The sequence below is a fragment of the Cnephaeus nilssonii genome, assembly GCF_951640355.1.
Source record: "Cnephaeus nilssonii genome assembly, chromosome: 2".
NCBI lineage: Eukaryota > Metazoa > Chordata > Mammalia > Chiroptera > Vespertilionidae > Cnephaeus > Cnephaeus nilssonii.
The window spans coordinates 72,256,550-72,269,402 of NC_137073.1; the positions used below are offsets into that span (position 1 = coordinate 72,256,550).

The 12,853-nt window shown below is 39.9% G+C and overlaps 1 protein-coding gene and 1 pseudogene across 2 annotated transcripts in view; one reads left to right on the forward strand and one right to left on the reverse strand.

The window, feature by feature from the left end:
• The window catches only part of CMYA5 (cardiomyopathy associated 5), a gene marked incomplete at its 3' end in the record, with an annotated part of 92,336 nt that overhangs the window by 6,607 nt on the left and 72,876 nt on the right, over positions 1–12,853 (reverse strand). Inside the window, exon 10 of the mRNA XM_079800740.1 lies at positions 614–747. Coding sequence (XP_079656866.1) covers positions 614–747 — 134 coding nt within the window. The remainder of the gene's footprint in view (positions 1–613; positions 748–12,853) is intronic.
• Positions 3,459–6,974, forward strand: LOC307109865 (inositol polyphosphate multikinase-like; annotated as a pseudogene). Its single transcript has 2 exons — positions 3,459–3,494; positions 6,283–6,974. The product of its transcript is annotated as an inositol polyphosphate multikinase-like (transcript).

Sequence of the window (12,853 nt, forward strand, 5' to 3'; positions counted from 1 at the left end):
TGGGTCTAGGATAAAATAATAAAATGACTGCCTTTCCATTCCTCAGTTCTTTTCACAATGATTGAGAACAGACAAACATTTCTGTTGACATCATTTGGGTATTTTCTACAAACTTTCGCTCAACAAACATTAATTGGCACAAACAACGTGGTAGGCACAAACAAACAAACAGAGCAATAAGGCTGGAAGCTTGTTTATAGAGTTCACAATGCAATAAAATAAGACTATCCCCATCCCACACACTCAAAACATACCCACAAATTATAACACGCTGTGAGGCAAACAAGAATCATCTGGGGAGATTAAACCCACACGTCAGAGCCTATCTTCAAATAACCAGATCAGAATCTCCAGGAGTGGGGCTTAGGCATCAGTATTTTTGAGTACCCTGACAGACTGCTAATTGGTAGCCAAGGTTGAGAACCTCTAAACCAGAAAAATAAAAGAAACATTTCAACCCTTGACCAATCTTGGGATCTCATGCCAAAAACCGTGCCCTACCAGCAGGTTGGGGCCTTTAAGAAGTTGCCTTCAAGGATGTCTCCTCTGGGTGGTGGGAGGGAAGGAATGAGAATGCTTGGAGATATGTCACTGTGTGCAAAGGAGAAGGTACCTCTGGTGGAAATGAGGGCAGCTTCACTCTGTTCACTTGTTCCAAATGTATTGATGGCTCTCACGTAGAAGAAGTAATTTTCATTGGGCTGGAGGTTAACCTTCAACTGGAGTCCTTTAATTCCAGAGTAAGATCTAAGTACAAGGGAGAATAATAATTTTAAATATAATTCTATTGCTAAAGAACTCATCATATTTCAATCCTATAGTGAATGAACATCTTTTATTAACAACAAATAGATTATTTTTTCTCTTTTAATGACCACTGGCATTAGCAAGAATGATTATATAAGATGGTTATTATTCACTAAGATTACTTTATCAAATAATTTGTACCTTTGTCAACTCTTGTCCAACAGATGGCTTTCAAAATGCTCTTTGGAATAAAACCAGACAAACTTTTAAAAAAAATTTCAGAAAAGTGACTATCTATTAATGAATCTCCAAGAACATATTATTTTCTTTATCAATTTTTGGTTCAGAGGGAATTTTTGGATGAAAATTATGTTAAAACCATCGACAATATAAAGGACCCTAATTATCTCATTCACAGATCTAGAATTGTAAAAACTTAAGGTGAGTGATGATTTTGTACATGGCCATCATGCTAAAGTTATAGAAACTGAGATCTCTAAAGAAGACAATATATTTTTTAAAAAGTTATCTTTATTGTTGAAAGTATCTTGGATGTCCCCTTTGTGTGTGTTTTTTTTCCACTGACCCCTGACCCCACCCCTTCCAGGCCTTCACCACACTATGAAGACAATATCTTTTAAGGCAAGCTTAATCCTAGCAAGAAGAGAATTCTAATTGTCACATAAAATCCCCCAAACTGCAATTCCTAAATCTCTCATCTACACGAAAAGCAAGTGATGGTATCTGATTGGCAGCAGGCTTGGCAAGTACACTGTAACAGCCAAATCATTTAAACAATAATGGACTTGCTGGATTTGAAGATGGAGCTCTCTGAAGTTGCCAAGTAGCTAGAATAGTTTTGTGCCTTTTTCCCATTCTCTTTAATCTGCTCCATATCATGGCCTAGAGCATCCTATATAATAAAGAGGTAATATGCAAATTAACCCTCACACCCTCACAAGATGGCTGCCTACAACCAGGCCAGCAGGGGGGTTAGTGAGGGACAACCAAACAACTGAATAAGCAGGCTGCATGGGGCAACCAGGCTGGCAGAGGGGTTAGTGAGGGATGACCAAATGACTAAACAAGTAGGCTGTGTGGGGCGACCAGGCCAGCTGGGGGGTTAATGAGGGACGACCAAATGACTAACAGCAGGCTGCGTAAGGTGACCAGGCTGGCAGGGGGGCCGTGCGGGGCAACCTGGCTGGCGGGGAGGGGGGGAGGCAGTTGGGGGCAATCAAACTGGCAGAGGGGGGCAGTTGGGGGTGACCAGGCCAGCAGACGGGGGGGGGGTAGTTAGGGGCGACTAGGAAGGCAGGAGGGGCAGTAAGGGGTAACCAGGCCAGCAGGGGGGGCAGTTAGGGGTGATCAGGCTGGCACACAGAGGCAGTGAGGGGCAATCAGGCCAGCAGGTGGGGGCAGTTAGGGGTGACCAGGCAGGCAGGCAGGTGAGTGATTAGGAGCCAGCAGTCCAGAATTGTGAGAGAAATGTCCAACTGCCAGGATCGGGCCTAAACTGACAGTCGGACGTTCCCCAAGGGGTCCCGGATTGGAGAGGGTGAAGGCTGGGCTGAGGTCCCCCTCCCCCCGCCCCCCAGTGCATGAATTTCATGCATTGGGCCTCTAGTTTATAAATAAAGCACAAAAGTGCTCTTCCTTCTGGAGTGGTGAAGGCGGGTTTAGGGGGTAGGGGCAGGCTGGGAGAGGACAATGGGGGGGAAAGGGGACATATGTAATACTTTCAACAATAAAGAATTTTTTTAAAAGAAAAGAAAACTACAATATAATAGTTTTCATATTCATTCTCAGAAGGATAGGTTTGTTTGTTTTTAATCTGTTTGCTTGCTTTGTTTGTTCTTATATTACTTTCTGTTTGTTTTGTTATTAATGAGCATACCACAAAAGGTTTAGAATCAAAGAGTGGCCACTATTCATCCACAGGTAGATTTTTTTTTCAGGTTATTTCTACCTCTGTTGATTTATTTCACTTCTCACTACCTACCTTAGAGAATAATATGAAAAACCAGGAAAAATAAAAAGTATTATCGACTCAAAAAACAAATTAATATGGAAATTTTTAAGAGCATAAACTCTCTATAGAATAACAACCCCCCAACCACCACCATTTCTAAAAGCACAAAAACTCCATTGTGTTCCTCAGAAGGGGGGGTGGGGAGCAGCCTGGGTCTATTTGTATATCTTCTATTTAGTGCCCGTGGCTGGAAAAGGTCAGTATAAACCCCTCAAATGTTATTGGTGGTTATTTCAGAATCTACCACCTGACCAGAACCTTTGGGAGCGTACTATCTTTAGATGTGCTGAGAATGGATCCATGTAATTGAGCCACATGTCCAATGACAACTAATTATGCTTCAGTTAATTAATAAAAAATGTCCTATGACTGAGAATTTAATTCCCAACTAATATCCAGAATATTATTCTGGGGTAGATGTATTGTTTATTTTATTTGAATTGATGACGGAAGAGATGTTTTAAATATAAATTAATTATAGTAAGCAATAAAATTATTGTCTCAAGCACATTGGTGTCTGAACTGAATTTCAGACTTCATCCACTCATTAAGTAAATATTTATTGATTACTTATCATGTGCATAGGCCCTGTCTCTGCCAGAGGCGGAAGTGGCAAAGATAAATGAGGAAATTTCATGTCTAGAAACTAGATAGAATATACTGGCTTCATTTTGTAACAATGTGGTTGTTAAATGCCAAGGATGCTGTTTTGGGGGTAAGTGTTTGCTCTTAAGTTTTATAAAGTCTGTCAAGGAGAAAATTATATATATATATATATATATATATATATATATATATATATATATATATATATTCAACTGCATGCTATGTCTTATCACTTATTTAAAGACTAAAGGTTTACAAGGTACTTAAGCCAACTATAGGATCAGATCCTGCTTTCAGTGCCAGAAAGCAGGTCATGCAGACTTGACATATATGTACAATGCCCTCACTGAATATGTGAAATAGAAGCACCAGGCATGAAAATGAAAGCAATACAAAATGTGGTAGTGTTTTATTGTTTATAAGTTGCCATCTTATGCTCAAGAACCAAGAACAAAGCAAAACAGCTTAAATACAAATGGTTCGTTTCCATGTCTATTTATTTTGTCTGATCTCACTTACATATCACAAAAGTCTTCATGTCAGCTCTCCCTGCTTTTTAGCCGAATAAACACTTCAAAAAATTTTTGAATTTGAAAACTGAAGAGTGGCACCCTCCCATAGAGTATAATCTTTAAAAATTTCAAAAACAAACACTTGTTATAATTACAACCAAATTCACATGACTTATAATGAGCTTGCAGTTTACAGAATTAAAATTCACAGCATATCCTGATTAAGGTAAGTGACCAGACAGCTGATGAAACCACAACAAGTTGTTGGTGCTTAGATAAGAAGGGATTTTAGCGTTATCAGTAATATGACTGATCTGACTGTTAGAAGTCTAGAGCCAAGAATAAAATCCAAAAGACAAGAAGAAATATAACTCAATTGGTCTCACTTTGGGTCATAAGTGTGAAATTCTCCCTACAAGTTCCATAGTGTGGTGCAAAATGATGTCTTTATATGTGTAGTTTCCAGGAATGCCAGGACAAGGAAGAAACCCGGAGTCATCAGCAAATTAGCTGATTGCTGGTGGAGCATAAGCACATTGTGGAGTCCAACCACAGAGCTCTGTGCCCAGCAAATCTTCAAAGGACTCTCAACTCTCTCCACTGGGAGGACAAAGGACATTTGTTAAACTCCAATGCTATGAAGCAGAGAGAAACAATTTAAATAAGAGACCAACCTACTGTCTCCTGAATGAGTCTGATCTCTCTTCTCTTTTTTGTTTGTTTGTTTCCAGAAGGCAAATGAGTGGAAGCTAGGAGGAAGCTGATATCTGCCCAATATAATGAACACCTTTCTAGCTTGAGCCCTTTCATTCTTTAGTTTTTGCAAGGAATGATCAAAAAGTTTGCCACAACTAACTATGGACAATGGAGCAAGAATCATTTTACCTGGGAATTAAAAAGGATCTTTATGAAGTAAAAAATTAGAGAACTAATGCTTAATGGGAAAATACTGAAAGCATTCCCATTGAGTCAGGGGGACAGACATGAGGTTAAAACAAATTTGGAGACAGGAGGTAAAATAGTTACCATTTGCAGATTATATGATTTTTTTTTTTTTTTAACTAGAAAACTCAAGAAAATCACCTGAAAAAGGCTTACATAAGAAAATTCAGTAAAATGTCTAGGTGTGAAACTAATATAAGAAATCATAAGGCTGCCGAAACTGGTTTGGCTCAGTGGATAGAGCGTCGGCCTGCGGACTCAAGGGTCCCAGGTTCGATTCCGGTCAAGGGCATGTACCTTGGTTGCGGGCACATTCCCCAGTAGGGGGTGTGCAAGAGGCAGCTGATCGATGTTTCTCTCTCATCGATATTTCTAACTCTCTATCCCTCTCTCTTCCTCTCTGTAAAAAATCAATAAAATATATTTAAAAAAGAAATCATAAGGCCAACACCTGATTTCTCATTAGAAACTCTATAGGGAGTTCCATGGGGAGACCAGGAGTTCAATTGCTCGCTCTGATGTGTGCTGACCACCAGGGGGTGGCGCAGAACGAAGGAAGGCCTTAGCTGGCAGCCGGCAGCCAGGGAAGGAAGGCCCCAGTTGGCAGCCAGAAGGCCCCAATTGGCCCTGATCACCAGCCAGGCCTAGAGACCCTACCCGTGCACAAATTTCATGCACCGGGCCTCTAGTATCTAAATAAAGATGAAACAAGAGAAACACTTATTTAAATAGTGGCACCACAAAGATCCCAAATAGCCAAAGCAAGCTTGAGAAAGAAGAACAAGGTTGAGTATCACACTCATGGATTTAAAACCATACTAAAAAGCTATAGTAATCAAACAGTATGGAAGGGGAGCAATAGGTGCCCACCTCAGTGCTCCTCAGCTGAGAGCTCAGTTCTATCTCTCCAGGGTTGTACTGGGCCTGGTGGCCTAGGCAGCAGAGCAGTAGTGTCATGGGCCTTAGCACCTAGCTGGAGAAACCCAACCCCTATTCTCCTGTGCCCTTTCACTCGCCCTATTTTTTTTTCTTGCCCTTCAAAGCTGTACCTGCCACTTCAGCTCTCTGGCAATGGAGACTCCATCCCCACTTTTTTTAAAAAAATGTATTTTTTTATTGATTTCAGAGAGGAAGATGTGTGTGTTTGGGGGAGAGAGAATTATTGATCATCTGCCCCCTGCACGCCCCACACTGGGGATCAAGCCTGCAATCCAGTCATGTGCCCTGACTGGGAATTGAACTGTGACCTCCTGGTTCATAGGTCAACGCTCAACCACTGAGCCACACCAGCTGGTCTTCATCCCCACTTTGCCTGAAGCATCCAGCTCCCCAGAAATGTGTGCCCCACCTGGGTGGCCAACCCCACCTGGCAAGCGAGGCCATCTCTGAGAGCACCCTGAAAACAGCAGCGGCAGGCTCCACTTCCTCTACGGCTGACATCAGGTGGCTGGGCACATGTACAGGAAGGACAAAGTGGGTATCATGCAACATCCAGATGGCACAGTTTTGAAACAGCTACAGCCACCTCCAAGGGGTCCAATAAGGGAGCTAGAATTCTATAATATGATTTAGAGCTTTGAAAATTTTTGCCAAAATATTATGGCATCTGGTCACCTCCCACTGTGCCAAATGATTTATACCTAAACCTTGAAGATGTGACCCATAGATTTAATAATCCCTGTATAGTGGATGTAGAGATAGGGCAAAAAAAGCTATGATTCTTTTGCGTTATCTGAGAAGATTCAGCAACAGGTAGGCAAGTACTCAGAGATTGCGTTCTTGGTGTGCGGCATGGGAGTTTATCATGTTCATTCTGATAGCTATGAGACACAAAACCAGCACTATGGAAGAAGCCTAACAAAAGAAACTAAAGGATGGAGTTTCCAGGTTTTTTTCATAATGGATTCTGCTTTAAAAAAAAAAAAATGCTATTGCTGCCAGTATTCAGAAGATTGAGAGTACTCTGCAGTCGTTTGAAAAGCCAGGAGCAGCTTAACTTTTATGTGAGTTCATTACTGTTTGTTTATGAAGGTTCAACTGAGCCAACCTCTACAAAATCAAACGACAGAACTTTGGCAGAAATGTTTTTTGTCCAAAGGACAACTCTCAGACACAGACATACTGGAGTACAATAATAACTTTCAAGTGTTAAGTTCCACAATGAATGGAAAAATAGTAGACATAAAGCTTATCCAAGATGTATGGTCATCACAGAAAAATGTATTCAAAAAAACATCACAGTCAGACTTCATTGAAAGTTGAAAATATATAGCAAGTCAATAGGTGGAGAAGTTTGTCACAGGAACATTTAAACAGAAATATACTTTCCCAACTGGAAAAGACTTTCTACCATCTTCCCACTGGTTGCCAAGAGATTACAGAAGTAGAAGTGGGAATGATAGATTTTGCTCATGTTTTCCCTGGCAACACAACAGATGCGTTGTTGGAAGCTGCCCATGGCCTTCATTGGCAGAAAGAGGTGGACAAGGAGTCCGGAAGGCTGGTCAACCTTGAGGCTCTGGCAAGGGTCAGAGCCATACACCCACTGTTTAGTCAAGACAAAGGTAGCTGAAGCAACTTCCACCTTTTAGTCTTATGTAAATCCTTGCTGATGGGCTATCATCGAGCTATTATTGGAATTGCCTGCCTAAGGGCTATGGGTGTACCCCAGACCTGAATAAAAAGAATGGCAAGGCCAGAGCAAAGCATAGTCCTCTCTTGGGCTTCTGCCTGGCTCCCAATTCCCAAATTAATATTTTCTTGTCTAGTCTCTTTCATTTGTGTGCGGCCTCCTCCAGAGCCCGAATCCTGAACCTGAACCCTGAACCCTGAACCATGCGGGACGTGGGGGGGGACACTCACAACTGGCAGCCCAACATGGGGCTCCTGCAATGCGGGATATGTTTATGGACTGAAGCATATAATTACTGTACTACAGAGTATTGTGAGCCCTAGTCGGTTTTGCTCAGTGGATAGAGCGCTGGCCTGCGGACTGAAGGGTCCTGGGTTTGAGCCCAGTCAAGGGCACATACCTCGGTTGTAGGCTCTTCCCCAGCCTGGGCCCTCGTCGGGGCGTGTGCAGGAGACAACCAATCGATGTGTCTCTCTCACATTTATATTTCTCTCTGTGTGTCTCTCCCCCTCCCACTCTCTCTAAAAATCAATGGAAAAATATCCTCAGTGAGGATTTAAAATAATAATACTAATAAATTTGTATTGTGAGTCTACATTTTATTTGTCTTTACACTTCTGGTAGAGGGTTAACTTTTTAATAATCTTACTCAGGAAAAACGATTATTTGTTAATAAGAAAACTATGAAAAATAAAGAAAAAACTTTGGAATGTTAGCCAAAGAATGAGGTGGCAAAAAAAAAAAAGAACAAAAACAGTACGGTATAGGCACAAAAACAGCCACATAGGTTAATGGAACAGAATAGAGTCCAGAAATAAACCCACACCTGTATGGTCAATTAATCTTCAAAAAAGGAGGCAAGAATATACAATGGGGAAGACAGTCTCTTCAGTAAATGGTGTTGGGAAAACTGGACAAACACATGTCAAAAATGAAAACAGGACCACTTTCTTACATCATATACAAGCATAAACTCAAAATGGATTAAAGACTTAAATGTAAGACCTGAAATCATAAAACTCCTAGAAGAAAACATAAGCAGCAAATTCTGACATAATTCTTAGCAATATTTTTTGCATATATCTTCTCAGGCAAGAGCTACAAAAGCAAAAATAAAAGAATGGGGCAACATTAAACTAAAAAGCTTTTGCACAGTGAAGGAAACCATCAACAGAATGAAAAGACAACCTACTGAATGGAAGAAAATATGTGCAAATGATATATCTGATATATATATAAAGAACTCAGACAACTCAACATAACTCAATAAAAGGAAACTATCTGCTTAGAAAATGGACAGAAGCCCAAATAAACGTTACCCCAAAGAAGACATACAGATGGCTGACAGACACATGAAAAGATGCTCAGTGTCACTAATCATCAGGGAAATGCAAATCAAACCCACAATGAGCTATCATCTTACACCTGTTAGAAGAGTTATTATAAAAAAATCAACAAATAACAAGTGTTGGCAAGGATATGGAGAAAAGAAACTCTTGTGCATTGTTGGTGGAATTATAAACTGGTGCAGCCACTATGGAAAATAGTAGGGAGGTTCCTCAAAAAATTAAAAACAGAACTACCATAGACCCTTCTGCAATTCCATTTCTGGGTATTTATCAAAAAATAAATAAAACAGTAATGTGAAAAGATATATGCATCCCTATGTTCATTGCAGTATCATTTATAATAGCCAAGATATGGAAGCCACTTAGATGTCCACTGATAGTTGAACAGATAAAGAAGATGTGATATATCTATATCTATATCTATATCTATATCTATATCTATATCTATATCTATATCCATATCTACATCTATATCTATCTATATCTTTCTATATATGTATATATATATATATATATATATATATATATATATATATATATATGGAATATTAGTTAGCCATAAAAAAGAATAAAGTCTTGTCATTTGTAACAACATGGATGTACCTGGAGGGTTTTATGCTAAGTGAAATAAGTCAGGCAGAGGAAGATAAATACCCTATGATTTCACTTACTTGTGGAATCTAAAAAAAAACAAACAAAGCAAAACAGAAACAGACTCATAGATCCAGAGAACAAAGTAATGGCTGCCAGAGGGGTTGGGGGTGAGGCTGGATGAAAAGATGAGGAGAGCCCTAACTGGTTTGGCTCAGTGGATAGAGCATCGGCCTATGGACTCAAGGGTCCCAGGTTCGATTCTGGTCAAAGGCATGTATCTTGGTTATGGGCACATCCCCAGTAGGGGGTGTACAGGAGGTAGCTGATTGATGTTTCTCTCTCATCAATGTTTCTAACTCTCTCTCCCTCTCCCTTCCTCTCTGTAAAAAATCAATAAAAAATTTTTTTAAAGAAAAGATGAGGATAATTAAAAGGTACAAACTTCCAGTTGTAAAATAAATAAGTCACTAGGATGTAACATACAACATAGGATAGGGAATATAGTCAATAATATCATAATACCTTTGTACAGTGGCAGATGGTTATTAGACTTATCATGGTTATCACTTTAGCAGGGTATGTAAATACTGAATTGTTATGTTGTGAAAATAAAAATATATATTTGTAGTACTATATTATACAAAATATAATATTTTATGTCAACTATAATAATAAAAAGGAGTAGTGGCAAATATAACAAAAATGCATATGATTTATATAAAAAATTACTTTAAAGATGATACTGAGAGAAAACACACAAATGAATTGAATAAAAGGAAGGCATATCAGTTCCTGGATAGGAAAATGTAACATCACCAAAATTTCAATTCTCCCTAAGTTAATCTATCAATTTAACATGATCTTTTAAAATATTAAATTTTCAAGGGCAGGGAGTTGCCAGATTCAGAATCACAATATAATTCTAAAGTAACTAGCAAATGGGGGGCGGGGGGAGTCATGAAGAAGCAACCTAACCTACTAGGTATTCTAAATTATAAAGTCATTATGATGAAAATTGTATAGAACACAAATACATAGATCAATGGAACAGATTATAAAGGTCAGGACTATAGAGACAACACATCCTATATAATAAGAGCTAATATGCTAATGGTCGTCATGACATCATGCCGTAACGACCAATCAGCAAGAGGCTGAGTGCACAGCATGGTGTGCAAGGGTGGCCGCACGAGGAGGCGGGAGGTGGGGCACCTCCTTGCAGTGGTGGGAGGCAGGAGGCAGGGCCCCTCCTCATGCGATTTTAATCGCACACTGGGCCTCTAGTAGTTATATAACAAGGGAAATGTTTCAAATCAGAAGGAAAAATGATGGGGTTTCTTGCTGGGACAGCTGGCTAGCCATCCTTAAAAAAAAAGAAAAAGTTTAATTCCCTACTGAAATAAATTCCAAACTATAAAAATTGATTTTTTAAATGGAATAATTGAAAACAAAGAACATGGAATGTAGTATATATATAATACATATATATATGTATATATATATATATATATAGGTGTGTGTGTGTGTGTGTGTGTATAGTAGCTTTTAGTTTTTAAACTAAAAAACTATATAAAGTAGCTTTTAGTTTTTAAACTAAAAATTTAAGACATTTAAAAATTTCTCTCTCTCTCTCTCTCTCTCTCTCTCTCTCTCTCTCTCTGTCTCTCTGTTTCTCTCTCTCTCTATCTATATATATATATATATATATGTGTGTGTGTGTGTGTGTGTGTGTTTGTGTGTGTATACAGGGAGAGGGAGAAACATTGATCAATCACCTCCAAGGCTCTAACCAACTGAGCCACACCATCCGGGCCCCAAAAATATTTTTAAACAAGAAAAGCAAGGTGGTAGAAATATATATAGTAGCTATCATTTGTTGAAAAAATATAGAGGCTTGTATGTGCACAGGTCATCTGAAAGGGTAAGTATGAGTCAGGTAGTATTTGCCTCTGAAGAGGAGCGTTGAGTAAGTGACGTACAGGTAGAAATGGGACTTCATTTTCACGGTATTCCCTTTTGTATCTTTTAAATTTGTACCATATGTTATACATTATCTATCCAAAATTAATTAAATAATTTCTTTCCAGAGCTGTGTTACAAGCTCAGGAGTTCAGGAGTTGGTTGACTGTGTATGCAGAAGGCACATTAATTTGAACTTTGTAAAGTAGCTTCTCAAAAAGCTACTTGTGGAATGGAGGGAAGGAATGTGCATGTGCTTAAGGTAACCTGAGGTGCTATAGCAACCCTGAGGAATGCCTGTCCTCTGTACTGCCATGTCTAACACCTGGATCTAAGCATGCTTTCTCCTGGAGGAGGGCAGTGGCATGCGTACTAACAATGTGGAGCAATCCAGTGCTTTGACCCCTGGAAGCAGCCTAGGAGGGTGCTGCCGCTGCGGTACACAACAGATGGCCAAGTATAAATTGTGTTTTAAAAACACAGTGGGCACTTATTGGCATTCCTGTCGGCAGCACCAGTATTCAGCTAGCCGGTCAATACCATTTAATGTGAATTGTGACAGAGCACACTGCTAGGCCTTATGGGGACCAGCTAGTAAAGGAGTGTTTCCCAAACCTGCCTAGGTGCATTAAACCTTCTGAATCAAAATCTCTTAGGAGAGGCCTGTGAATCTAAACTTGAACAAGCATCCTCGTTGATTTTTGTGATCAGTTAGGTTTGGGAAACAATCATAAGAAGTGTGGGGTAAAAAGGGAGAGGAGGGAGAAACAGGAAAAAGGAGAAAAATCCATGAAAACATAAAGCAACATTAAATACAAAAACTAACTAAATAGTTCTAGCTGTTGGAAGCCATTTATAAAACCTTAAAACAAACAGTAAATATGGAACTTTTTGTTTAAGATGTAAAATTTTGGTTAAATCAGGATTTGGAAGAAAATTCTTTATATATTGATTCTCTATTTTTTAAAAAGTTACCAAACATATTTGAACAGGACTATTTTTCTTCTTATAAATGAGGATATGAGACTCAGTGTTACCTAAATATCACTATCCTATATAATAAAAGGGTAATATGCAAATTGACCCTAACGGGAGAACGACCGGTTGCTATGATGCACACTGACCACCAGGGGCATACGCACAATGCAGGAGCTGCCCCCTGGTGGCCAGTGCACTCCCACAAGGGGAGCTCTGCTCTGCCACAAGTCGAGCTGACGGCTGTGAGCACAGCAGCGGTGGCGGGAGCCTCTCCCACCTCCTTGGCAGCACTAAGGATGTCCAACTCGAGGGAGCAGGCCTAAGCCTTCAGTCAGACATCCCCTGAGGGCTCCCGGGCTGCCAGAGGGATGTCTAACTGCCAGATTAGGTCCGATTCCCTGGGAAGCAGGCCTAAGCCAGCAGATGGACATCTCCCGAGGGATCCTGGACTGTGAGAGGGTGCAGGCCAGGCTGAGGGACTCGTCCAAGTGCACAAATTTTT